The sequence below is a fragment of the Colias eurytheme genome, chromosome 13 (genome assembly GCF_061535395.1).
Source record: "Colias eurytheme isolate Ceu_HAF_F1 chromosome 13, ilColEury1 Martin Lab GWU primary, whole genome shotgun sequence".
In the NCBI taxonomy this organism is placed as follows: domain Eukaryota; kingdom Metazoa; phylum Arthropoda; class Insecta; order Lepidoptera; family Pieridae; genus Colias; species Colias eurytheme.
In genome coordinates this window covers 2,394,158-2,421,115 of record NC_142992.1, presented here as the reverse complement: position 1 = coordinate 2,421,115, position 26,958 = coordinate 2,394,158, and the positions used below count along the sequence as shown (strand labels likewise).

At 33.7% G+C, this 26,958-nt stretch overlaps 2 protein-coding genes across 2 annotated transcripts; one reads left to right on the top strand and one right to left on the bottom strand.

Moving 5' to 3' along the window:
- Nucleotides 1–6: 6 nt before the first annotated feature.
- LOC149903236 (dnaJ homolog subfamily C member 28) lies at nt 7–1,721 on the top strand. Its single transcript, XM_090109102.1, has 4 exons — nt 7–211; nt 299–517; nt 662–1,009; nt 1,166–1,721. Exons 1-4 carry the CDS (start codon nt 101–103, stop codon nt 1,589–1,591), a joined length of 1,104 nt encoding a protein of 367 aa, XP_089965228.1. The 5' UTR covers nt 7–100; the 3' UTR covers nt 1,592–1,721.
- A 1-nt stretch (nt 1,722) lies between these two features.
- On the bottom strand, nt 1,723–26,958 carry Gart (trifunctional purine biosynthetic protein adenosine-3 Gart). The gene is made up of 25 exons (XM_090109101.1): nt 26,610–26,958; nt 25,028–25,275; nt 24,540–24,720; nt 22,074–22,287; nt 16,913–17,043; nt 16,547–16,670; nt 15,754–15,976; nt 14,133–14,349; nt 13,346–13,544; nt 12,502–12,709; nt 11,958–12,205; nt 10,552–10,701; nt 9,926–10,091; nt 9,465–9,549; nt 8,711–8,902; nt 8,115–8,169; nt 7,830–7,945; nt 7,376–7,511; nt 6,706–6,884; nt 6,051–6,161; nt 5,107–5,250; nt 4,659–4,820; nt 4,117–4,250; nt 3,354–3,477; nt 1,723–3,007 (listed from the first exon to the last, which is right to left on the bottom strand). Exons 1-25 carry the CDS (start codon nt 26,775–26,777, stop codon nt 2,825–2,827), a joined length of 4,098 nt encoding a protein of 1,365 aa, XP_089965227.1. The 5' UTR covers nt 26,778–26,958; the 3' UTR covers nt 1,723–2,824.

The window sequence follows — 26,958 nt, the reverse complement described above, 5'->3', positions numbered from 1 at the left end:
CGCATATTGAAAAACATTGAAAGATTTCCAAATTACAAATCAAAACAAGCCGTAATTCTGGCATAATATTATGTAATTATTAAATTATAATGAAATAAATATGAATACACGTACGTATCCCTGTGTTCGGCCAGGTCCGTTTCATTGGCAATATATAAATAATTATTTAGTTCGAACAATTGTGACAAAATCGACTCGGAAAGAACTTGAGGTATGATTTCTATTATAGCCTGTGCAATGAGAAATAACGTAGTACCTACCTCACTAAACTTTCTTAATAATATAATTTAATTCCCAGGACAGTTACAAGCTTTTAAACATACCTACCGACTCTAATCAAGAAACAGTGCGACAGGCTTTTCTGGAGTTAGCGAAAAAATATCACCCAGATTCGAAATCACCAGATGCAAGCATCGAAAAATTTGTAGAAGTTGAGAATGCTTTCCGAATTCTTTCCAAACATAATACTGGCTCTAGCAAAAAGGAAGAGGTGGAAAAAATTGTTTTTGATATAAGGGTAAGCTTATTAATCTTTCTATATCTAGTTAGGTCTTATTACTGTTTAATTTCATCTTAATCAACTTTAAATGTAAATGGAGTATGTATTAATAAAAAAAGCAAAATGTTTTAGTTGAGTCATTTTATTTTATTCAAATTTTAGCATACAGCACCCCAACATCGTCAATACTTAAGCTTTGAAGGCGTGGGGCATGGGACTCCTTTTCAGCGGCAGAAGCAATGGGCACAAGCCCGGGCAGAAAAAGCAGCCATAAATGTCATGGAACACAGGATCTCTAAAGCTGTTGCTTCTGACAATGCACTAATGAAGAAAGAGCCAGCTAAGAAACATGACATTAAAACAAAATATGGCTTTGATAGACTTGTTGAAGATCTAATTCAGGAGTCTATGTCTAAGGGGGAATTTGAAAATTTAAGCGGTAAAGGAAAACCTTTGAAAGATCAAAAAAGGAATCCATATGTTGATTTTACTACACATAAATTAAATGAGGTATGGACCCTACTTTTATTATATATGCCTAAAGCTGGATTAATATGTTTATGTAATTTATCAAAAATAAGTTCTAGTTGACTCATTTGAAAAAGAATTGATGTATTTTTATTATTGCAATGTTGACCCTTTATAATCCATATTGAAATTTTTCAGGTTTTGATTAACAATGGTTTTACCCCAGAATGGATAACAATGAGCAAAGAGATTGATCAAGACATTGAACATTTAAAGGATGAAATAAGAAATGATAGAATGTATTTAGGACCATATCCATTGAAGGAAGAAGACATTAAGAAGTGGGAATATATTTATGAAAGTAATAGGAATTTAGCAAAATCCATAAACACTAAAATTAATACATATAATCTGATTGTTCCTTTACTCAATAAACAAAAATTTCATGTAGAGTTTGATAAAATTTGTGAAGACATTTTGATAAATGGTCAACACTCGGTGATGGAAAAAGAAAAAGTTAAAGAGCAAAATGTTACCATCACAGAAAATGATGATTTTGTGGGTATTTTATTTAAAGCATTTGGTGAATTAATTAACTTTAATACAGACAAGAAAAAGGGATGAACAATTAATGAATAATCAACTGTTATGTAGTTTTAGATAATCTGTGATATTAATTATAACACATTATATACCTTTGATTTCAGATTATTTTTATTACACATTTTATTATGTTTGAGAAATAAAAAACTGTATGCAATTGAATATTTTATTTTACTTTTAACAATAATATAACAAGTACAAAAGACAGTGTCGTTTATCTTATACAGTAATCGGAAGACTTATTCGAGTTGCGCTCTTTATTTTAAAACTACTTAATACTAGAGAATAGAATAAAAATTTGGATTTAATCGATTGTCTATTTTATTGTTCTGGAATGTATATCCTTAACATATCAAAGTATAAGTATACATAAATGCTATATTTTTTTTCAGAACACATATTGAGATTGATATCTTGTTAATTTGTATAAAATCTATTCATATACTATATTTCGATTAAAAACTTAACTTCATACTATAAAATATACAACAAAATACCTATATGAAAGATATTTAATTAATCTCATAATATTGGCCCCAAATGGATATTTTTTCATCTTTAATTTTTTATATGAGCTATCGATACTAGTTCATAATATGTCTGTGGAAACTAAAGTACATGAAAAATTTATTTCATTTCTGTCTTGGAGAACAAAGTTTGGACATTCACTTAAATATTGATCACTTATATCTGGGAACTGACATTGTTACACAAAAATTTCATTTTCGATCAAGTATACATAAACATTTTTATCTATTTTTTCACAATCTATAACAATGAAAGTATACAAAAACATTATTTTCAAAAATCTATGACAACCAAAGTATACAAGAACATTTTATTTTTGACAACCTATAATAACCAAAGTATACAAAAACATTTTCAATCAAATTATACAATCATTTATCCTAAGTTACGATATAATAACATTCCCCTTAGCATCAAGTCTCGCTCTTGCCGTGGCCACAAGTCTCAACGCACGTGGGTACGCACGAGGTACCGCAGTTAAAATGCGGGCGGAAAAGTTAGCTTAAGTTAATTGTCATACTTATTTTAAAGCAATTTTGAATCAAAGTAACGGTTATTTAATTTCAATTTATCTATACAAAAGACAGTAAGTATACAAAACCTTCTTTTTTCAAAAATCTATGACAACCAAAGTATACAAGAACATTTTATTTTTGACAACCTATAAGAACCAAAGTATACAAAAACATTTTCGACATCAAATTATACAGCAAAATTTATCCTAAGTTACGACATTATAACATTCCCCTTAGCATCAAGTCTCGCTCTTGCCGTGGCCACAAGTCTCAAAGCACGTGGGTACGCACGATGTTCCGCGGTTAGAATGCGTGCGGATAGCGTTTCTTCTGTATCGTGCGGGTATACGGGTACACGCTCTTGTGTTATTATGGGGCCGGTGTCCATGCCCTCCTGTTTGTATTGTTAAAATAGATTATATTAGAATGTGTGAAATATGCACATATATGAACTAGTTATTTTTAATAAATTAAAACCAAAGTACCTAATTTTTTTCTAACGTGTGATAGGTGTAAATTAATATCATTATTGAAAAAAATTGTGTTTATTTATTATAGAAAATAAATTTACAGTGTGGAAAAGTAAGACATATTCTTTAATCACCATTGGGTATTGGATTTCATTTGAAAAAAAAAATTTTAGCGAGTTTCAGCACAGATAAAATTTATGCTAAAAACGATTAAGTAAAATTATCAAAATTGTAAAAGAGAGTAAAAAATTTTTTTTTTTTAATACTTACATCAACAAAATGCACAGTACAACCGGAAAGGGTGTCACCAGCTTCGAGACACTGCTTCTGTGCGCGGAGACCCGGGTGTTTTGGCAGTAGCGATGGGTGGATGTTGATTAGCTTGCCTTTCCATCTACAAATATTGAATTATGAATAAAATATTAATATAATATTATATTTGTTAAACGATTTACCAGTTGAGTACATTCTTAAAAAGAAGTACAGTACTCCAAAAGTAATAATGCGCATAGAAATCTTCGTCACTGTTCGGCAACTGTCATATTCCCGGAGCGTCCGAAGATGATATCTATATAAAGTGGTTAAATGCATTTTCTTCATGCATAATTTAGTCAAATTATGTGTTTTGTGCTAAAAGAGATTAATATTTATTTGCAAATGCAATATAGCCTATGTTGCTCAGTAAAGATGCAGCTTTCTAATGGTGAAAGAATTTTTGAAATCGGTCCAGTAGTTTATGCGTGAAAACCATACATACATACATACATACATACTTACATAATTACAAACCTTTCCTCTTTATAATGTTAGTATAGATTGTAGCACAATTCACAAGAGGCAATATGAAAGAAGGAGACAACACACTTTTGGACAATTTTAGAGGAAAAAATAGGAAGCAAGCTGCCGGTTTTTACACATTATCTCAAATTTAACATCAACCAAAATTATAAATTCACTCTTACAAAATATACTTACAACGAAATGGCTCAAAACAGAAGACAGTTAACACAAAATTTAATAAAAAAATACTCACTTTTGCACAAACTCAGCGGACAGTATCCTCATATATCCGGCAAGGCACACGAGGTCGATGCGATGCGATTCTAAAGCCTTTGAAATTGCGCGGTCGAATTCTTCGCGAGATGCGTATTCTTTGTGGTTGAACACCTGTATAGTTTAAATTGGTAAATATGGGTCATTTTATATGATTTAGTAATGAGATGTCCAGTAAAAAATACATGGAAGCGAGAGTATTTTTAAACTAATAGGTATGTATCTCTAAGGCTTGATGTTACGACCTATAAACACTAGCACACTGATGGTGTTACGGACATGTTTCAGTTATCGTTTGTCAACATTAAGTAAAAATTTTCTTTTGTTACTAATTACTATTGAACTATTCTGATGTAATGTAACGGGAAGGCACAGACTCCTGAAACACAGCGAAAGCTATATAGGGAGTCTGGGGTCTGTATTATGATGTAAGGGACCTTGTTCAATAAATGATTTTTATTTTTTTTGACTCCAATAGTTCAATGCTGTCTATCAGCGCTGTCTCTCAGCGCCGCTACTTACCAGCGCGGGTATCCCAGCGTTCTCAGCGCGTTTGAGCGCGAACGCGTCGGGCTTGTTGCTGACCACGAGCGCGATCTCAGCGCACATGCACTGCGTGCGGTCGCGCGTGCTGTCTATCAGCGCCTGCAGGTTGCTGCCGCTGCCCGATACTAGCACTGCAACCTGTCATAAACAATCACAATCGTTATCATCATATTATATGGCGATTATAACACATTGTCACGCCCTACGCAGCATAGCGCGTGAATACTAACAAAAAAAAATCGACAAAAATCCCAACTCACTTTCTCATTTTAAAAATTTAAATTAATTGAACTGTAGAAAACTAAGCTATTCCCTAGCTAAAAAAAAGTACAGAAAAATCCCAACTCACCTGTCACATTAAAAATTATAATTCATTATCAATAGAATCGCAAATCCCAAACTAAAAAAAAACACAAAAACTAACCTTCTTATTAGTCAACAGCGGCATACGTCTGGTAAAATCGAGTGCAGACGCGAAATTATCAACCAGTACACGGGCCCCACCCGCGGGGCGAGCTTGTATCGAGCCGATCACCATTGCACCGAATGAGCGGGTTATGTTCATCACCTGGATGTAAAAAGGTGGGAAGAATAAAGAAAAAAAAGACGTGTGGCACTCGGGGTCTACCGCGGTAAAGCTATTGCATGCCTTCAAGCCACACCTCCGTGCCCGTCGGAGTGGGGACCGTGAGGTTTTTCGTTACGGAATTTCTGGATTCGGTCCCCGCGCTCAAGGCCCGCGATAGAAGCTATGCAATAGCTTAATAAAAACATGTTATGATAGGAGGGAAAAATAAAACTTTTTAAAGTGAAACTTTTATTACATCGTCTCAAACTTTAGGGTCTGTGTAGCGCATGTCGCGTGTATCGCGGCTGCCGAGTAGGTATACTTACTCGGCAGCCGACCGTCACGCGACATGCGCTACACAAAGCAGTGTTCGGAACCGTTCCAACAGTTTCACTTTTACCGTGGTTTCATAAAACCACACAACATTTTTTTTGAATATGTAACTTCTGTTTAAGTTTTTTTTATATTATTTCTTGCTCGTTAATTTATAAATTGGAATTTTTGATTGTGATGGATCAAAAAAATTACTAATTAAAGTAAAATTAAGAAAATTTACTGTAATGACTTAAATGCCTCTTATAAGATACTAGCCGCTCCGCGCGGTTTCACCCCCGTGGCTCCTCTCCTGTTGGTCGTAGCGTGATGACATATAGCCTATAGCCTTCCTCTATACATGAGCTATCTAACACCGAAAGAATTTTTCAAATCGGACCAGTAGTTCCCGAGATTAGCGCGTTCAAACAAACAAACAAACTCTTCAGCTTTATAATATTAGTATAGATTGTCTGCCTGAATTTTACCTCCGCTTGATGTTCAGGTGATACAATAAGAACCATTCCGATACCGCAGTTAAATGTGCGCAACATTTCTTCGTCTTTCACTGAACCAGCGTCCGCTATCCATGCGAATACCTGTCAAAAATAATTATAGTATTAAAATATAAATTAAGAAGTTTTTCAATTATTCCGTAAAGTTATTTGTATAATTAGGTACTTCCTTTAAAACATTGCTAATAGACTTTCCATCAAGAAATTCCATTATAAGTCATTTCATTTCAAGGGAATAATAACCACATCTTTTGCGTATATACAGTGTTATAATTAAAGTTAGTTATTTATATAGTGATTAAAAGTGCGCGTTAAACCGCACCCTAATAGACACCATTTTAGAACCATGCATATTTTCCTCTGTTTTTTAGTATTGTATATAGTATTTTTAGTATATGATTTTCTATATATGATACTAGCAAACCGGGCGAACTCCGTTTCGCCACCAGACACCTTTTCTTTGCTATAAACCTCACGGAGCCAGAGACCTTTCCAACGAATGCAAAACCGTGGAAATCGGTTCGTGCATTCTGGAGTTATAGCGTCAGGAAGGAAAACCCGACTTATTTTTATATAGTAGATACAAATGAGAATTTTTTTATATAATTGTTATATTTTGTTTACTTACCGGGTGCACATTCCACCAATGCGCGTTAAGGCGTGCTCTAACAGACTCCGGTATGACTCTCGGAATGTTCTCCAATAGACCACCCCCAGTTATGTGTGCCACCGCCTTAACAAAGCCTCGCTGTAAAGCCGGTACTACACTGGGCACGTAGATACGGGTCGGTTTAATTAGCTCGTCGCCTGAAAATTTGAAATTAATTAGAGTATTAAGGTATTGGTTTTAAATATTTTACTAACTGACACGGTGAAAGTTGAAAGATACGTTTTTCACTTAGGGATATAAAAAATGTTGTATGGTTTTATGAAATCACGGTAAAAGTGAAACTTAGGCACAAAATTATCGTATTTGTACGATAATTATCGTACGGTTCGACCGTCACGCGACATGCGCTACACAGACCAAAAAGTTTGAGACGATGTAATAAAAGTTTCACTTTAAAAACTAATCTACGACAATTAACAAAAAATATTGGATTTTTTTTAGAAATTTTTATACTGTTTACAAAAGATATAATTGTTTAGATTGTTTATTGTTTATTATGGAAAATAATTATAGTTTTGTAATATAATTCAAAGAAATTTACTTCAAAAATTCTACAAAGAAAATCTAGATCTACAAACATTGAGAAAAAAAGTTGACTTTTTTATTTAACATGCTAATTTACGCGTACCCAAAGTAAGTCCATCTTCACTGAAAGGCGCCTTATCATTGAGGGTCAGGTTGGCTTTCTTCATAAGACTGTGAATTAAGCTGAAACCGTTGCTGTGCACTCCGTTAGATGGCAACCCGATTATTATGTCTCCCACCTACAGAGAATATTAATTTAGAGATGAATAAAAAGGATGATATTATAAAATTACGGATAGTTTAAACCGGTTACTTTTCTTTTTAAGTTCCATAGTTCCTACTCAAATAATACCTTGCCATACCATTGCCCTTTTTTTAGAGTTTTTAAACTACATATTAATATTATTTATTTAAAAAGACAAGAGGAATAAAAGTGATCATTTGTCATTTTTTTATTCCCAATTCGATATAATATAAATTGAACCTGAAATGTGAAGATTAATTGACAACTCCTACTATTTTTCATAAAAGTAACCTAAAATGTATTTTATAATTACCGTAATATCATTGATCTTGGGCAAAATGTGTGTTCGTTCGACCACACCGAGTGCGAATCCCGCAATATCGTATACTCCGGGCTCATACATGCCCGGCATTTCTGCTGTTTCACCACCTAAAATAGTAATTGATAACAATTTGTGACTAAGTTTTTTATATGAAAAGACCATAAAAAAAAAATAAAAAAAGAACTATAATTATTTTTTTTTGTGATTTTTTATACCTGATCATATAGATATACCTATGTGCATATTGATTTAATTCAATAATAAAAAACAAATTACCAATAAGCGCAGCTGAAGACTGTCTGCATCCTTCGGCCACACCAGACACTACATCCTAAAGAAAACAATAATATAAATTATTTCATATTGTTTACGAATATTAAAGCATTTTTCAATATATTCATTCAAAAAAAGTTCTTTGCTAAACCAGGATATATAAAAATTACGAATAAAGGACTCTACCCACTACAATGTATCATACTTTGACCGTAATAAGAAGGTGGCTTAGATCAAATTTTCAAAAATCCTTTTCCGTAATACTATGTGAAAGTTTTTTAGTGTGTTTGTGGTGCATTATGGCCTAATCTCTTATAGGAGGCCCGTGTCCTAGTAGTGGGAACATATATGGGCTAACTAGATTTCCGCCCGCGGCTTCGCCCGCGTTTTAAAAGGAAAACCCGCATAGTTCCCGTTCCCGTGGGATTTCCGGGAAAAAACCTATCCTATGTGTTAGTCCAAGTTACCCTCTATATGTGTGCTAAATTACATTGTAATCGGTTCTGTAGTTTTTACGTGAAAGATTAACAAACATCCATACATCCATACTTACAAACTTTCGCCTTTATAATAGTATTAAGATGATGATGATGACCTACCTTAGCAACATTAACATCCAGCGATCCACACGCAAAGTAATCCAAGAACGACAGTGGAGCGGCGCCATTACACAGGATATCGTTAACGCACATCGCCACCAAGTCTATACCGATGGTACTGTGTTGATTTATCACTTGGGCTATCTTCAGTTTGGTGCCTACTCCGTCTGCGGCTAGGACTAGGACTGGGTCCTGGGAAAATAAATAAAAAAATAAAATAAAAAAATGTTGTGTGGTTTTATGAAACCACGGTAAAAGTGAAACCTTCCGAACACTGCTTTATACCTACTCGGCAGCCGACCGTCACGCGACATGCGCTACACAAACCAAAAAGTTTGAGACGATGTAATAAAAGTTTCACTTTAACAAGAGCGTATGTGGACGTGTCAGAAGTGACACGCAAGATCCAAAGATGTCAAAATCGTCGCCGTATTCCACGACGTGACGGTATTACCATGACGCGACCTTGAAAGTTTACTCTCAACGCGCCTAATGAAGTTTCACTTCAAAAAATTAAAGATAATTCGTATGGCTGTAGATAAATGTACAGTTTTTATTGAAATGATCTGTAGACAACATTGTGTAATTCTAAATTGATAACGATAATGTGTATTTGTGTTTGTTTATGATGTAATTTTAAAAAATAAAAGCAAAAAAAATCTTCTAAAAAGGTTTTAGGAAATGGAATTGCATAATATAAGCAGATTGTATAATATAAGAATATAATAAAGTATATTCTTTATTATTATTTTACCTTATACTCTTGTTCAATAGCCTTCAACTGGAAGCATCCTCCGAATCCTCCCAAACCACCTAGTACTCCCGAACGAGAAGTCGATCTACAATTAATAAAATATTTAATTTTTTGAGTAACTCTTATATTCCCAGATACCTAAATTAATTACATAGTATTAAAATCTTTATAAATATAAATATTTGAAAAAATATATAAGAATACTAGTGGTCCGACCCCGGCTTCGCCCGTGGTACCTACATGTTTAAACTATCCTATCTCTCAAGTTGGATCGAACTGCACATGGTGTGCGAATTTTATTATAATCGGTTAAGTGGTATGGACTCCTAACCATTGAGGACAAACATTGTGACACGAGATTTATATATCCTATTAAGATAAAAGCAGACTTAAGACTTTAAAATAGAATTTACAAAATTAATATATTTTAATCACTAAAATTATTATTTTTAAGTACTCACCTAGCCAAAGGTTTAATAAGAGAAACAAGCGAGTCTCCAGCCTCAATATCGACTCCACTGTCCTTATACGAGAGCGATTTTAGCGGCGCGTGCGCACCGCTCGTGTATGGGCTGCTTAATGGGGCCATTGCTTCGCTGAAATTGTCTACTACTACTTGGTGACCGCCTGTGACAAGTAAAAAACGAGTTAAAAATATTTTTATTAGCATTAAATAAAGTATCTTGTGTGTAAAATTATTTTTTTAGAAAAAAGGTTAAGTACTACAAAATATACGGAAACTTTTATTGTTTCATGTTTGTGTGGAATATAATTTAATTATAGAAAGTAATTAAACCATTTATCAGACAAGAAAATTCGCAATGTGGTCTATAAGACGAAGAAGTAAGCACTCGAAATTCAACTTAAACGTTCCATTTCCGCTTATCATTCATCTAGATAACTTCAACGATGTCAACTGAACTTATAACATACCTAATATTCTTATCCAAAATTCAATCTTTTCCTAATGGCGATACAACCTATTTCAGCTTACCGATAACTTTAATACTATCCTCACTGAGACAACACATTAACTTATTCAAAATTCAACTCTAACACCATACTAATAAGGTCCACTCCCACTTACCCTGTTTCCCAAAAGCCTCCACCGAACCAACCACATCTATAGTCCCGTCCACAGTAGCGAGGAACTCCTTGAGGCACACCGGGTCCACGATGGCCACCATACCGATACCGCAGTTGAATGTGCGCAGCATTTCGAAGTCTGATACCATTCCTGGGTGAAAATATTGTGATGATTTCGATGAAAATTGTTTGTTTTTGTGTACAAATTGGTGTTTGTGAAGTACTTTTAATAATGTCGATAAATAAATATGAAATTTGAAAATGATTATAAATTGGCTCTTTTCATTTCCGAAAGCACAGACAATTTATGCTGCAACTTCTATATCAAGTTTTGTTTAACCCCAAAACACCAAAATATCTCAAGGAAAATTTTGTGTTCAGAGGAGAAAACGGAGACTCTGTCCGCTCATCGGAAATGCTCCGGTTAAGAATGCCAGCTCATCATACAGGCTTTCTGGGTAACTCCTTCACTGTTCGTGCGATTAAATTATGGAACGCATTGCCGGAACCAATCAAGAAGGCGCAATCTTTGAATATTTTTAAAAATATGGTTCGTGATCATTATTTTTCTCAGTTACCCTAGTATATATGTATATATTATGTGTAATATATTATATATTTTATTAGTATATACTTAAGTATATTATATTATTTTTATCTCTTCTCATATGCATGTAATCTATTTGTGTGTATGTATTTTATTTAATCTCTTAATTTTGTGGCTTGTATATTATGCTGTTTTTATTTTATTTCATTTTTTATAACTTTTATTTATTTTTTATTATTGTTCATATATTTATTTATGCTCTGCCCTACTCCTATCCTTTACTTAATTTCTCTCTGTACAACCGGTTGTCTGGAAGAAATCGCTATTTAGCGATAAGGCCGCCGTTTGTTACAATGTATCCTAGAATAAGTCTCAATTTGTAATTTTTAAGAGCAATAAAGTAATAAATAAATAAATAAATAAATAATTTAATTCGTTACAAACGTAAATATGACTTGGGAATTGAGCTATTATTATTTAGAAAAAATCTTCAACAAAAATGTTTATTATGCCAGCAAAAAATGTTGAAAGGCTTGTATATAGTGTAACGGACGTGACGTCGCCTGTCGGCTGTCACCCTGTCAAGCTAGGCCGCCATGTTGACCCCCCCTCCAACCAGCCGCCATGCCTACCAGCCATCCACGCGGAGGGCATGAGCCTATATAATATAATAGCTAGCCATAATTAAGCGATGATTTTCTTGTTAAAATTTGCAAAATAAATGTGCCGTTACGCTCCAATTTTATTTTCTCCATTTCTTCACAATAGTCTAAATAAAAGTGCAATGGCAAATGGCAAGTAAAAATGTCAAGTATATCAAGAAATAATGTCGTTTTGCTATTCTATAAAACAATGCTTACCCTTAGCTTGTAACCATCCGAAAATCGGCTTTATCCTGAACTTCATAGCGTCCAATTTAACTTTGACTCCAGCTGGTAGGATCCTGGGTATATTTTCCAACAAACCACCTCCAGTTATATGCGCTAGACCTTTAACTAGACCTTTCTTTATCGCTGGTAACAGAGCTTTTACGTAAATGCCTGTGGGTTCTAAGAATTCTTCTCCATAAGTTTTGTTTGTAGTACTGAATGGAGCTTTATCGTGGAAACTGAAATAGGATTTCATTTGAGTTTGAGTTTGAGTTCATTTGTAAGAAAACTTTGATGAGTAAATTGCAATGAGAAAGTATTCTGAATTTTCTGTGATTATCCTTTAGATAACAAAGTGAAGAATGACTGCAAAAAGTAGGCAAAAAGAGTTTTTACAATTATTAACTGACTGACACAAATAATATGGTTTATCGGGTCAAACAGGTAAATTCATCAGATTCAGTTCAAAAAATTTTTTGAACTGTATCTGATGAATTGGGATCAAAGCAAACAAAATATTTTTTCCAATGCTCACCTATGCCCAGTTTCAGCCATAATCTTCTGCACCAAACTATACCCGTTACTATGAACTCCAGTAGAAGGTAGCGCTAATACAACATCTCCAGCCCGAATTTCCTTCATTCGAGGTAACTGTTTCAGGTTATCAACTACTCCTACTGCGAAACCGGCCAAGTCGTACTTGCCTATGTCGTACATTGACGGCATCTCTGCTGTTTCACCACCTGAGTAAGGGAATTTAGATTGCTATATATAAGAACGGAATACAACGTTTATTTGTCACGATGCAGGATCTTTTTGAAGACAAGTGGCGAGATATATTATTTAACTAGCGAACCCGGCGAACTCCGTTTCGCCACCTTATGTATAAATACCACCTTCATACTTTAAACACCAAACGAAATGTTACATAAGGTAATATGTGAAAAATGATTTTCCCGGTTTTCCCGCTTTTATGTTGAAATGTTTCCCGAATTTTCTTTACTACAAACCTCACGGAGCCAGAGACCTTTCCATTGAATGCAAAACCGTGGAAATCGGTTCGTGCGTTCTGGAGTTATAGCGTCAGGAAGAAAATCCCGACTTATTTTTATATAGTAGAAGATATCCGGCAACAACAGTGATGTTAAATTAATGGCACGAAGTTTTGTTATTGTAAAAATCAAGTAATATGTTTATCTAGAGTTCGTTAAACAGTTTTACCTAATCATAAGCTGATATAATTTAAACGCATTTTGATCATCAGGTTATAATTAGTGCCACAGGGGAGGTTAGGTAATTCTTTTTAATCAAGTTACTTTATAAAAACCAATAAAAATATATTATTCATAACTCAAAATAAAATTATTTCCAGGACTTACCCAACAAAGCACAACCAGACATCACACACGCATTAGCAATGCCTTTTATAATAGCAGTAGCGGTGGTTAGCTGCAATCTCCCGCACGCCATGTAGTCCAGGAACGCGAACGGTTCTGCGCCCGCGCACAGGATATCGTTCACGCACATAGCCACGAGATCTTGGCCTAGTGAGTCGTATTTTTGCATTATTTCTGCAATCTGCAAGAATGAATTGAATTTTTTTAGGTGTGGACACGATGAGGCATTATTTATAACAATTTGGTGACGAAAGTGAATCAGTTAAAAAAGCAGCAATTATTTATTTGGCTAATTATGTTTATTTCTTTTGCCAGGATAATAGATATAAGATTTGTGTGAATGTGATGAATGCCTGCACCAATGGGATGGGATCTTGCACCTATAATCTTAACACAGAACTTGAAACTAAATTCAACGTCCTGTTCTAGTAGATATTGACGTAAACATGTTTACGTTACGCTTAGTGCCCACGCCGTTAGTTCTCTGTACCAGCACGGAATCTTTGCATCTATAATCTGCAAAGCTGCAAATAGAGTGCAAATTATGTTTTGACGTGACAACGTCTTATAATTCGATAGAGCCGGCTGCACGCACGAAAATGCATGACTCATGCGGCGTTACCTCGCTCTGAGGCGTTCCATAGGCTTGAAGTGCAAGCGAGAGCGCGGAACGAGCGACAAAGAAGCACAATCGGACATTGTCACGTTCAACTATCGTCAGTAAACCGAATTTACAGACAACCAATTTTTTCACAGTAACCTTGCTTACCTTCAGCTTAGTCCCAACTCCATCAGTCCCCAGGACTAACACGGGGTCCTTGAAGCGTGAGTCCATAGCAGATAACTGAAAGAGGCCGCTATAACACCCAAGTCTCCCAAGAACACCACGTCTATGTGTCGCTGTAGCCACAGGCTCAATGATTCGCACGAGGTTAGCAGCCGCGTCTATGTCTACACCACTCTCGAGGTACGAGAGGCCGTTTATCCTGGAAGCAATGAAAATTTTATACATTTGGTTTAAATTAAATTTATGCAGTTTTTTGAAGTGAAAACTTCTTTAGCGGCATTGAGCACTTTTTCTGTAATGGGTATAAAATCTTAAACTCGCGTCAGGACACGTGACCTGATCGAAAAAGCGTAAGACGGATACTATTCCAAAATATCAAACATGCTCAACGTTAATAATCAAGTTTTCACTTCTGCCGGCACTCCCGGAGTGCAACCCGTCTTTTTTTTATAAGGTTGTTAGGGGAGCACTTGGTGCATGTTTTCTGAAGTAAGATTCATATAAAAATGTGTTTCTTTTGAAACATTGTCTCGAGTTACAGATAATGTTTTATTTTATGCAAATATTCATTAAAATACAAGAGATTAGGTTCATATTATGTTTTTTTCCGGAGATCATATTATTTGGTCTCGAAAGAGGTGAATCAACGTTTTGGAGTGTAGGTATGGGCTCAATTCCGACGCTTTATTATTAATTGTACAGTATTTATTTGTCGTTATAATGTCTTCCTTGTAATTAACGTTATTGCATTGGTAAGGTTGTGTTGCCCTATTCCTGAGGTTTACAATGAACACTGCTCTGACCAAAAAAATATCAGTCCACATGAATCATGACAGTTAATGGGCGGGATATTATGAAATATGCTCTTTTAGAAGAATGGTTGAAGAATGGTTTTATTTGTTTATAATAATTGTAAGTCAATTCGGGTCATATAAAAGGTGTGATTCGATGTTAAAGCTTTTGGGAAACTGTACTTGTAACTCCTCATCACATTTTTTCTTGACTTTAATGAACCCGAATGACTACTAAGGTAATAAAACTTGGAAACAAATGAAAAACGAAATAAATGGAATGTGTATTTATTAGGGAAACAAAATGCATACAGGGTAAAAAATATTGAAAAATAAAAATGAATGACAGTGATCAGATCTTCATCCTTCATGCGATTACGGAACTGAAACAAACCGTTTTACCATAAGCACGATTTCTTTATGAAAAATTGAAATAAGTAAATTAAGTATATGGTCTATGAATGAAACCATTTTTTTAAGTTGAAAGCACTTTAATAAAAACATTTTCTCGACATTTCCGTGGGGTGATTCCTGAATCGTATTATAGAAAATTATTTATAGATTGAATAAAATCATGTCATCAAAAAAATTCTAAGAACAAATAAATTCTCTACACAAACTACAATAAAACTATTGACAACCGACAACCGACCCAAACATTTCTATCTATTGAGTACTTACTTCTAACGGTAAAATACTTACCTATAGAAATCTTTATGGGTTTCCCTTCAGTAATATGCAGAAACGCTCCCATTCTAATCAAAAAATCTACAAACAAATGCAAACCTTAAAAACCTTTTCCTCATACTTACTTCGAGAAAGCCCTATGGGCTATATCCTTCCTGTACTGAGCTCCAGGGAAGTCAATAGCAGCAGCCGCAGAAGTGGCCACAGATGCTGCAGTACGTAGGGAGCTACGTTTGGCCGCGACCAGTATAACCCGACCTCCGGCTGTGACCAATGAGTCGTTGGCTCCACGGGCCACTCCGCTGTGGAATACTACGATATTCGGTTGGGCTTGCACTTGGGAGAGACCTGGACAGAAGTTGTGGTTAGTTGACGACGCGGTTGGCGCAGTGGTAAAGTAACTGCCTACTGAGCCGACGGTCCCGGGTTCAATCCCCGGTCAGGGCAAATATTTGTGTGATGAACTCAATTATTTGTTCTTGGGTCTGGGTGTTATCTATATATGTATTTATTAAATATTATATTTATCGTCGCCTAGTACCCACATTACAAGCCTTAATTGAGCTTACTGTGAGACTAGGTCGATTTGTGTAATAATGTCCTATAAATTATAATATTTATTTATTTAGTTTGGAGATTTCAATGTTCTAGAAAGGACAAAATATGGTAATGGATAAGGATTTTCATGATTAAGAACAAGTAAAATCTTTGGGAGACCTTTTGTTGTGTATTTAAAATTGACCAGAATGTATGGCAGAATATTGTTTAAACTGATAATTTTGGAATTTTTTTTCGAAGAAAAATTAACTGCGATAGTTCAAGTTATGGAAAACAACTAATACAGAAGTTAGAAGTGAATAAATATTTAAATATCGGAATCTTTTTTATTTTAATACTACTTTTCTTGATCTGACTTACCGCTAATAACGCATCCCTTAGTCGACGTCACTGGATAACCCTTAGATGCGATCACAACACCCACGGCACACATTTCTGTCTCCCATTTCACTTGCACTTGCTTCAATGTGCCATCGACACATGCCTGAAAAATTGAAAACGAAGACATTTTTAGCAGTTACTTTTTAAGAAATTTTATTTTAATCTCACAGTATAATTGTTAGTCTTTAAATTTCCCATAACATTTTTTGTTGGTAGTTAAGTTTAGGGTATGCATTTTCAGCGCAATTAATTCTACCATTATTTCTTGATTTTAGACTCCCAATTTGCCCATTTTTTTTTATGGAACGTCTAGTCACTTAAAATTTATAAGACATATAATCTTACCCTCATGATGGTATATAGATCAGATTCGAGAAGCAGCATCAGAACTTGGGTTTCTGGGTCACCGAAACGACAGTTGAATTCCAACGTCATTGGTCCCGATTTTGTCACCATCATGCCGGCATACAGCACACCTAGAATAACATTTTTTACATTATAATATATCTTATAGCATTATAAGAAATACATAGATGTAAAGTAAGGAATGTTTTTAAAGTTTCGCACAGATCATAGGAGGAAAATTATGCTAGCTCTACTTTAATTAAAATTTTAAGGAGTTGGTGTATTATTCGTACACATTAGGTCTTATATTATCTATTTAATTAGTCCTATTTCGTTTGATTTTTAACTTGTTACGTGTGTGTTTTTCGTCGATAGAGTTTTCTGTCTGCATTCCGAATTAGTTCCATTATCATTATTTTATTTTTTGCCTATCGCTTATATTGTAATTTCTTATAATGTGTTCCAAAGAACATATAACATGTGATATCCGTGGATGAACCTTGACATTGCGTACCATTGGCGACTACTTGTATTACGCAGTCAATTGTTTGCTTACATTAAGGCTTACATCAATACAATAAGTCAGCCAGTCTCAAAACAAGCCAGACGCAACTTTTTCAAACATTACCCTCATCTAATTTAATACCTTCAAATTTCAACTCTATGGCTTAGGTAATAAAACATATTATGCGATTTATTGTATTGTAATAATATTGGTTGTTTGTCCATTGTTATCGTTGTTTATCGCCACTATTTTCATAATTAAGGCATTGGTTATCAATAAGAGATGTTATAAAAATAAGTTATTCAATAGTTTAATCATTTTTAAATTTTAATGCCAAGAACTAAGGCAATACCTTGAAACCAATTTAAATGATGAATACCTAAGTTGCTAAATAAATGAAAATTATTTGCAACTATTAGATCGGCCTATGTACAGGTGAATAATGCATATGATGGTAGTTTGTACATATTACATAAATTGAGGCCAAAATTACATAAACTTTAACAAAACAAAGTTTAGTAGATTCCAAAGAAGACCTAAAGGAAATTTTAAAACCCAATCAACTCACAGTTGTTATATTATGTAATAGTAGTTGTGAAAATAAATAAAATTACCAAGTATGACGCATTTTATATCCACAATAACAGCATCTTTGATCAATAAAATATCTTGTATTATGCATCTTTTACCGAGCATTCATATGACGTTTTCATCTCGAACAAACTAAGCATTTCTCAAGTTCGAGAGCTGACCTTTAAACTTCGCTAGTTATCAACTAAACCTATTTGCAATATCACACATATAAATAATCAGGGGCCAGAGGTTATTGACACGGACCACGGTGTAGTTATAGTATTTGACGTACATGTTTTCGAATGGTTATCGAGAATGGTGGTAGAAATATAGAAAATTATCTTTGTGTTAGTATGTTATATAAATGTAATAATTATTCGTTTCGTTCCTATATTTTTTCCCTTCTTTTTCCCATTACATATCTTAACTCTTAAGTTTGTTACATCTATGGGATCTGTCGTGAAGAATGGAAAGATTCAAAACGACATTCGATTATTAGTAACTTCTAAAGGGCAATGGTGATGTTTTTCTAGTTTCAGAACTCTTTATTTACTGAATGTTACGACACCAAGTACAGACTTTGTAACTTTTCATTATTTCCCAACCCAAGCACGGTTTCAAATTTCTAGTCTGAATTAGGGCATAAATGATACATTTCTGTCAAAATACATTGCCCTAGCACGTGCAAAACGATGATCTGATAAAGAAATTTTATAAACAAGTCGATATTTACTTAGTATGTACAACGTCTGCCTCAGGATTGATGTAAGGGCAGCAACCTTTGATAAGGTATAATTACTACCCCGTGCCACAATAAGATTTTATTACCTTACAGATTGCACATGACAAAGGGCTTTTAATTGCGTATTAAAATGGTATGGCCATCTTTATGATATCGCCGGTTATTTGGGTTCGCTTCCTTATGGCGATGTTGACAAATTTTTAGTCAATGAGGTTTTTTATCATCCATTTTATTACATAATAAATATCTTGTAAGTATATATCTCTAAAAAACATGATAGTAGGAAATAAATAACTATAGACAGAGTAATAAAAGACAAAAATGGCATCACAGCTATGAAAAATAGAGTCATGATTGTCCCCAATCCACTATCTATCCAATAATAATCATAGGCCTATCAAAACTATAAGTGCACTTTAATTTTAGATAATCTATGAATTCAAGTCGACCATCATATGATGCAGATGTATTATATATGCTGGTGATATCGTCTTCTGTAAACATTAGATAACCCCGGGAATTAAACTATTAACTTCAGCGAAAACACGCCCATTTTCTTATGTTATATGGTGTAAGTATGTTATACAAAGTACATAATATGTAAATGTTAACTGATTGTTCGAGAACAGTTGCACTGCATAAAATATAAATAAAAATAAAAATTTGTAAGATTCGCTAAAAACCCAAAACAACAAGACATAAATATGTTTTGATAACAATTTTAATTTACTTAAATGAAATTAAATTTTAAATTATGTTATGTTTTTCGAAAATTATTAAATATCCTAATGAAAGTAATATTGACGAATGTCTGTGAACGAGAATGTTAAACAGTCCGTAAAATACTGTAACAATTTCAACAACTATAGGTCAATGCCCTACTAAGTATGCTTAGATTTCTATGATCTTTCGCCTATAGACCGGGAGATACTGACACAAAATTTCGAGTCATTTGTAACAGGATGGCGGTTCTACAGGGGTCTTAGTACGCAATGACAAAAAGAAAAATGATGGTGTGAACGCTGGTACCGGTGGGTTAGTCGCGTGGGCGTTAGTCGAACTTGTCGGAAAAATAGCGAAAGTCAAACGATTTGTAACACAAAAATTTTAGAATTTACCGATAGCCCATAAAAAAGAAGTAGGCGGTAGTGTCATGCCATACTTTTCCGGTATGACTTACAGCCCGCCATACCGACGCGAATGTGTTGATTTAAAAAAAACAATTATTCAACCATTTGTACCAAGCTAACTTTTGCACAGGTAACCATCGTCGTGCAGCCATTTACGAAAATCGCCATGCCATACTTTTCGGACGATTCCAAATGGTCGCCATACCGCCGAAAATCTGCAAATTTTTTTTATTTCGCCTATCTTTTTGTACCAGTATTGCATTTGGCTTTTTGGAGAGTATTTGATAAAATGTGACCATTATTATATTTGCCATACTTCTAGTAGGGGGAAAAAGTGCTGTCATACTTGAAAAATAAATTTATTATTAATTTATATAAGTGAAGATTTCCAACACCTAGATCTTTGAAATTTTGTATTTATATTCGTTGATCCTCAAACTTACAGGAAAAATAAGTGCCATACTGTTACAAATCGTTTGACTTTCGCTATTTTCCGATGAGTTCGACTAACGCCCACGTGACCAAGCCGCCGGTACCAGCGTTCACACCATCATTTTTCTTTTTGTCATTGCGTACTAAGAACCCTGTAGAACCGCCATCCTGTTACAAATGACTCGAAATTTTGTGTCAGTATCTCCCGGTCTACTACCAAAAGTGTGTATCACCAAAGTAGATAAACATCAGAAGGGATATATATCGTAAATTGATATGACCTTGACATTACTCATTCCTTAAGGAATTAAGTCCATTATAAGACTGGCCTGTCACTTCACTCACTGGGGGAAAATTAGCCCGTGTGCTATTTCAGACTAACGTGTACCATTGTACCAAATTTACCCCGGCAATTGTCGGAAAATATAAATAAATTCCGACTTTGTGGACCACCATTTTGTACGGCATCTGTGTCATACTATTTCAATACTGCTTTTAAACCATTATTCCGCAACGCCGTACTAAAATCATGGAGACAAGGGGAAAAAATCTCTACCTGTACTTTCGAATTCTCATCTGCACTCAGTTGGACAGCTTACAAGTGACGGCATAGTGCTGAATCTCATTATTTTATGCTCTTATATCGTACTAGATAGGTCACCTGGTGGTTCAAATGACCCATAACTTTTTCAACATGGGCCTGTAGTCTAGTACTAAAATTTGAACCGCTCATTCGAAAACTCTGCCTCAAACACGCATAGACAGAGTTTTGCTTCGGACAATGTTTGTGTGCGTTTGTGTGCGTCTTTACGAAAATGATATAACGCAAGGATTTAAAACTTGATTTTCAATAGTGAACTCAGGTACAACGTAACAAACTGGTGGGATATAAAAACGTTTCTTTAAAATTAAGTTAATTTTAAACATCAGTCATTCCTTAAAAATCATTCCTTAAATCAGTCGTTTAAAATTGTAAAATTTTAACGACTTTCGATAACCCGATTCGCGCTTCAGTGTCTGGTGATAATACTGAAATGAAGCCCAGATGATAATACTTTTACAATCACGTCATTCATATATTATCGAGTTTAAGGTTAAAGTGGTAGTTACTAGCCGTCTCATATAAATTGACATCAGTTTTACAGCCATTCAATTATTCTAATTTAAATCATACAATATTTTTTTAGAGCATAGATCGTGATTCTTCCTTTTACTATGTCTATACGGAAGTCATTTTTTTAAACTGTAACTATATTTTCTTGCAGCTACAGTTCAAATCCCTTTTTGCTTAAACGACCATTTGTAAACATCTCATTTGGTAATGTCTGATGGTTTCGTTAAATTTTGTCTACCTATAAAATTAAGTTTTTCAACCCATTGAAAAAATTTTCACACAAAATTCTAGAGATTTCCATTCACAGTCCAAGTGTATTTGCTTACGAATGACGATCATACGTATTAGCTGATATCTATAGTAATTAATTGAACCGGCTAAAACCTGAAGTAATCTTGATGTTGAATTAAACTATAATTACAATTTATGTTGTAAATAGACCTATATTGCAACGGACTAACTCCTTAACAAATTTGAAAATACAGTACACTAGCACAATTCTATTATTCCTGAAACAGTGTACATTTTGTGATACAAAAACCCGAATCGCGCGCCAAATTGTTTATTTAAAGTATGTATGTTATTTTTGTGTTCTTGGAATCAATGTTGAATCTATAGTATCAATGTTTTTAAGACGATTTTTATAAACTTTGCGTCTAACTCACCAACATAATGTATCCCCTCGGCTTTCAACCCGTCCACGGCTCTTTGTATCACCTGTTCCTTAACATCAGCCAGTTGTTCCGGTGTGATAAGGGGGCAGGGGCAATATGCCCCCATGCCCCCAGTGTTGGGGCCAGTGTCCCCGTCTCCGATGCGCTTGTGGTCTTGGGACGGGGGCATGAGAGATACCGTCTCGCCATCTGTGAAGGCGAGCACCTGTGGAAAATTGGGCAAAATTCATTTTGGGCCAAAACAAGTCAAAAGTCAATAGCAATGCGAAATGTAAATGCACTTAAACGGTACCTATTAATAGCATTTTTAGGTCCTCGGCGATGAAGTATCTCAGAATATAAGCAAAGTTTGGTTGGTTTGTTATAATAGTCTAATTTAAATTTATATCAATATCAAATACACATAAGTACATATGCTAGGTTGTTTAACTCAGTTCAGCATCATAGCATGCGTAACAGTCGTGATTAAGCTCTTCGAATCATTTGTTAAGTTTAATTGTCAATACGAAAATCAATTTATTGAGAAAATTGCATCCCTATCGCAAAATAATTTCAAGTACAGATAGTCAAATTACTTAAAAACTGTATTAATCCTACTAATATTATGAATGCGAAAGTTTGTGAGGATGTGTTTGTGTTTGTTACTCTTTCACGCAAATACTACTGAACCGGTAACTTGGATTAACACATAGGGTAGGTTTTATCCCGAAAATCCCACGGGAACTATGCGGGTTATTCTTTGAAAACGTGGGCGAAGCCGCGGGCGGAAAGCTATGTTTGTTAATATTTGCATTTTATTTTATAAACTTATATTATTTTATTTTATTAACTTATATTTTATAAAATTCCATCAATAATCGATAACAATTAGTTATTGGTTCTTTTGCGATCACACACCTATGCCATTCCTCAATCACTCGCTAAATTTCGTCACGAAAATGTACTATCTCTTAGCAACATATAAACAACAAAACAAAGTTTTTTTTACAATTAACTGTTATCTAATCGAGCCCCCAGTAAACGCACATATGATCGACGTCTTGACCCGTGTTATCGATATTATTTTCGTAAGTTATTTGTAATCACAGAGGCCGTAACATCATCTGTTTTTGAGGAATATAGTCGAAGCATTGGAGCTATGAAAATCGTTTTGCACTACGTAAAATATGGATAAATAATGAAAAGGAAAAGAACATTTAACGAAGAAGAAATCATCAAAAAATCCTCTGAGATTTTTATTACAAGTTAAAGACGGCAAACTAATACGTTTATTAAATTCCAAAGTTCATTATTTACTTCTTACTTTATCATAATATTTTTATTTATTTATTTATTTATTTATTTACTCTTTATTGTACAACATATTACAATGAAAGTACATAAAACAAAACCATTTAAAATGTACAAACGGCGGCCTTATGGCTCAAAGCCATCTCTGCCAGGCAACCTTCAGGCAAAGGACAAATTATAACTTAAGGTAGCCAATAAGCAATAATAACGTTAAAAAAGGAAAAAAAAAACTGAATTAAAACAAAGCATAATACATAAAACACTATATGTATATAACTACAATATAATATATACATATACAGTATATATACCTACATAAACATACTAAACATATATTATACTAAATATATTATTCATACATACTTATTGAATATATTACATACATAATTACATAAATATAATATACATAGACAGTACTTATATAGATAGATAATAGTCTTTCAGCATCTTTTTAAATGATCCTAACGTCTGGGCGCGTCGAATCGGTTCCGGAAGGGCATTCCATAAGCGAATTGCAGATACCGTAAACGATGTACCGTATAATTTAGTGCCATGCACAGGGAAACGAAGAAGAAAGTTATTAGAGGAACGGAGTGTGTAGGAGTCGGAAGCAAGATAGTGGAAATTGGATTTTAGGTTTTTTAGGTAGGTAGGATTTTTGTGACTAGGTATTATGTGATTTTTTTATAACCGTGTTACAAAAAAAAATTATGAAAATTGTCGCCTGCTTTCGTATTGTATAAAAAAATACCAACTCAAACAAATAAATTGCATTCGTTCAATAATAATTGCAATTTTAACGGATGCGTGCGAACACTACTTACGATAATATATTTACTTTTTATCATGTTTTTTATGAAGACTAAACTGGTCATTAAGGAGTGTCGTAACAATGCTATTGAAACTACTAATGTAATGTATTAGGAACAATACACAAGTGATTACAAACGTTATTTCATTCATATTATCATTTAAATAGTTAGTATTGTAGTTATGAACTAAAAATAAATCCTTTTTTTCTAGTTCAATTTAAATTTAAAAAAGAAAATAACTTCGTTCCTTTCCTTTTCAACTTTCAATTCATTGTCCACAGTAATTAAACAAAAACATCAAAAAAAATCCAACTACCCTCCCATTTTTAACAGTACATTATTCCAAAATACTTACAGAAATTTCATCGCCTTCTAAAACTTCTTCAATGACCACTGTTTGTCCTGCGCTACCATATTTTGCGTCTGTCAAAATCTCATCAACAGCGGCACAGGCTTCTTCCTTGCTTGATGCAACTACGACTCCCTTGCCAGCTGCTAAGCCTGACGCTTTTACAACCAAGGCTGGGAACGGCGCACTAAAAAACATGTTAATTTAATTATTATTTATACCTATATCTGAAGATGCTATTAAAATTATAATATTATTATAAAGTTACTCTACTAACTACACTGGATTATAATCCAGGGTAGTTAGTAATTTTGTTTTTTGTAAGCAAATGATTATTTTGATTCACTTGATCATTCAAAGTGGTAAAAACTACGATACCACCACATATAGATGTATTTTTGCTGCATTTATGTTCAAAAATTTATATCAAAGTGTACGTGTGTATTACACGTTATATTTAAAATATCACTAGAACAACAACTAGGCATACTCACGTGTTGATAAAGTTCTTAGCTGCCGCCGCATCAGTGAAAGACTGATATCTTGCTGTCGGAATCTGATATTTAGTCATAAACTTCTTCGACCAGTCTTTGTTCGCCTCAATTTTGGCTCCAGCTTTCGTTGGACCGAAGCATTTGATACCATGTGTTGATAGAGCATCTACAATCCCATCGGCTAGAGGATCTTCTGGCCCAACAATCACTAGATCTATGTCCTTTTGTTTGCACCATTCTGCTAATGCCTACCATGTAAAAAAAAATCGATATAGTTATAATAATAAAAAAAAATATTTTTTATAAACTACATCTGTAAAATTATAATAAACAGAAAACAATTTTTCCAATGATAAAATATAATGATTGTTGTTTAATATTTGTAAATAGTTTACATAAAACGTAAAAATATAAAATTGATAACCGAAGAATTTAACTTTAAAAACAACTGCCAAATTAAAGATCGGATTTTATAGGTGTTTTTTTATGGTCAATTGATGATATGAGATACTGATGATTTTATTTTATTTTTATATTTGCAATTTACGTAAATTTAAGTAAAGTTTAATTTGATTTTGTATATCCTTTAGATCCCAAGTGAGAAAAATTAACATTCAATATTTATTCCTCCTTTTATAAAATTATAAATGTCAAAGATAATAAACGTGAAGTCCCCTAGTGGGGTAAGGGGCAGATACATTTTAGTTTTTACATCTGTTTAACTGATCGAATTTCTTTAGAGACAAGTAGGTGATTAGCCTTCTGTGTCCTGCCAGACCAAGCCTTTTTTTTTCGTCTCCACCGGGAATCAAACCCTAGACCCCTCGGTTCTATGCTTATGCATCAACCACTGTACTGAGGAGGCGTCAAAGATAATCCTATCCCTTATTTGTTTCTTTGTTCTATATCAAATATATTTTAATTACCTAGTAACAGTTTAGCATTGTTATCAACATAAAAGCACAGGGCGAAGTTTATCAATAATTAGATGACAGTTTCGAACAAGTATGTTTCACTTGTTAATGTTATATGTGATAAATAAAAGAAAGCAATTAATTTCTTTTTATTTTTCTTCTCACAGTATTTATTTTATGTACACATGCTGACTGACGAAATGAGAAAAATATAAATGAACTAATTTTTTAATTCATTGTTATATTGTGCTTTTTAAAAATGTTATTTAGTAGGATAATACAGATTTTTTGTCATGATTAAGTTTTACCTTCACTAATTTGTAAGTAATACTTATTATATTCAAATATGATTCTTATTTGATTTCATATATTATTTTAATTGTCTCTGGAATACAAATTAAGTAACTATTTAAAGGTTTGCCTACATATTTTGATTTTAATGTTTTTCGGTTTTAAATTTTGTTTAAATTAAAGTTAAAAAAAGTTTGTTAGTGTGTAAGCGCTAGTTTTAATATTAATGTTAGTTAGGATTATGTTTTTATTTTCAATATAATAAATCTTGCATGGAACAGCGAACAAGCTAAGCTTTAAAACTAAAAAAAAGTTTATGCAAATTATAATTCAGGTAAAAAAAACTTATTAGAATTTAAATTCCTATAGGAACTTACGGGATAGTCTTTTATATTTAGATCGACACTTTCAACTTTGATAATAGACGAAATGCCGACGCTGCCTGGAGCACAGAATATTTGTTTTACTAGCGGAGAATCGGCTAACTTCCAACACAAGGCATGCTCTCGACCACCACTTCCAATGACCAAAACATTTTTAGACATATTTAATTAGAGGGTAATTTAATTTTACTTTTATATTTCACTTAGCATTAATATATATCTGTATTAATTAATACTTGCGTGACTTTCTATAATTAAAGTTCGAAAACTAAAGTTAAAAAACAAGTTTCAAAAGTTAGGCACTACCAATCACAACACACGTTAACTATAAAATGACATTTCC

Bases quoted from the DNA above. Each gene is read 5' to 3' on its own strand.
- Gart (XM_090109101.1), bottom strand. From the start codon at position 26,777: ATGTCTAAAAATGTTTTGGTCATTGGAAGTGGTGGTCGAGAGCATGCC. The intron at 16,671-16,912 runs GTAAGATTATAT...TCAATTTTTCAG, and splicing joins ATCTATATACCATCATGAGG to GCATGTGTCGATGGCACATT. The intron at 3,008-3,353 runs GTAAGTATTAAA...CAATACAAACAG, and splicing joins GTACTGTGCATTTTGTTGAT to GAGGGCATGGACACCGGCCC.
- LOC149903236 (XM_090109102.1), top strand. From the start codon at position 101: ATGAATACACGTACGTATCCCTGTGTTCGGCCAGGTCCGTTTCATTGG. The intron at 212-298 runs GTATGATTTCTA...TTTAATTCCCAG, and splicing joins CGACTCGGAAAGAACTTGAG to GACAGTTACAAGCTTTTAAA. The intron at 1,010-1,165 runs GTATGGACCCTA...GAAATTTTTCAG, and splicing joins CTACACATAAATTAAATGAG to GTTTTGATTAACAATGGTTT.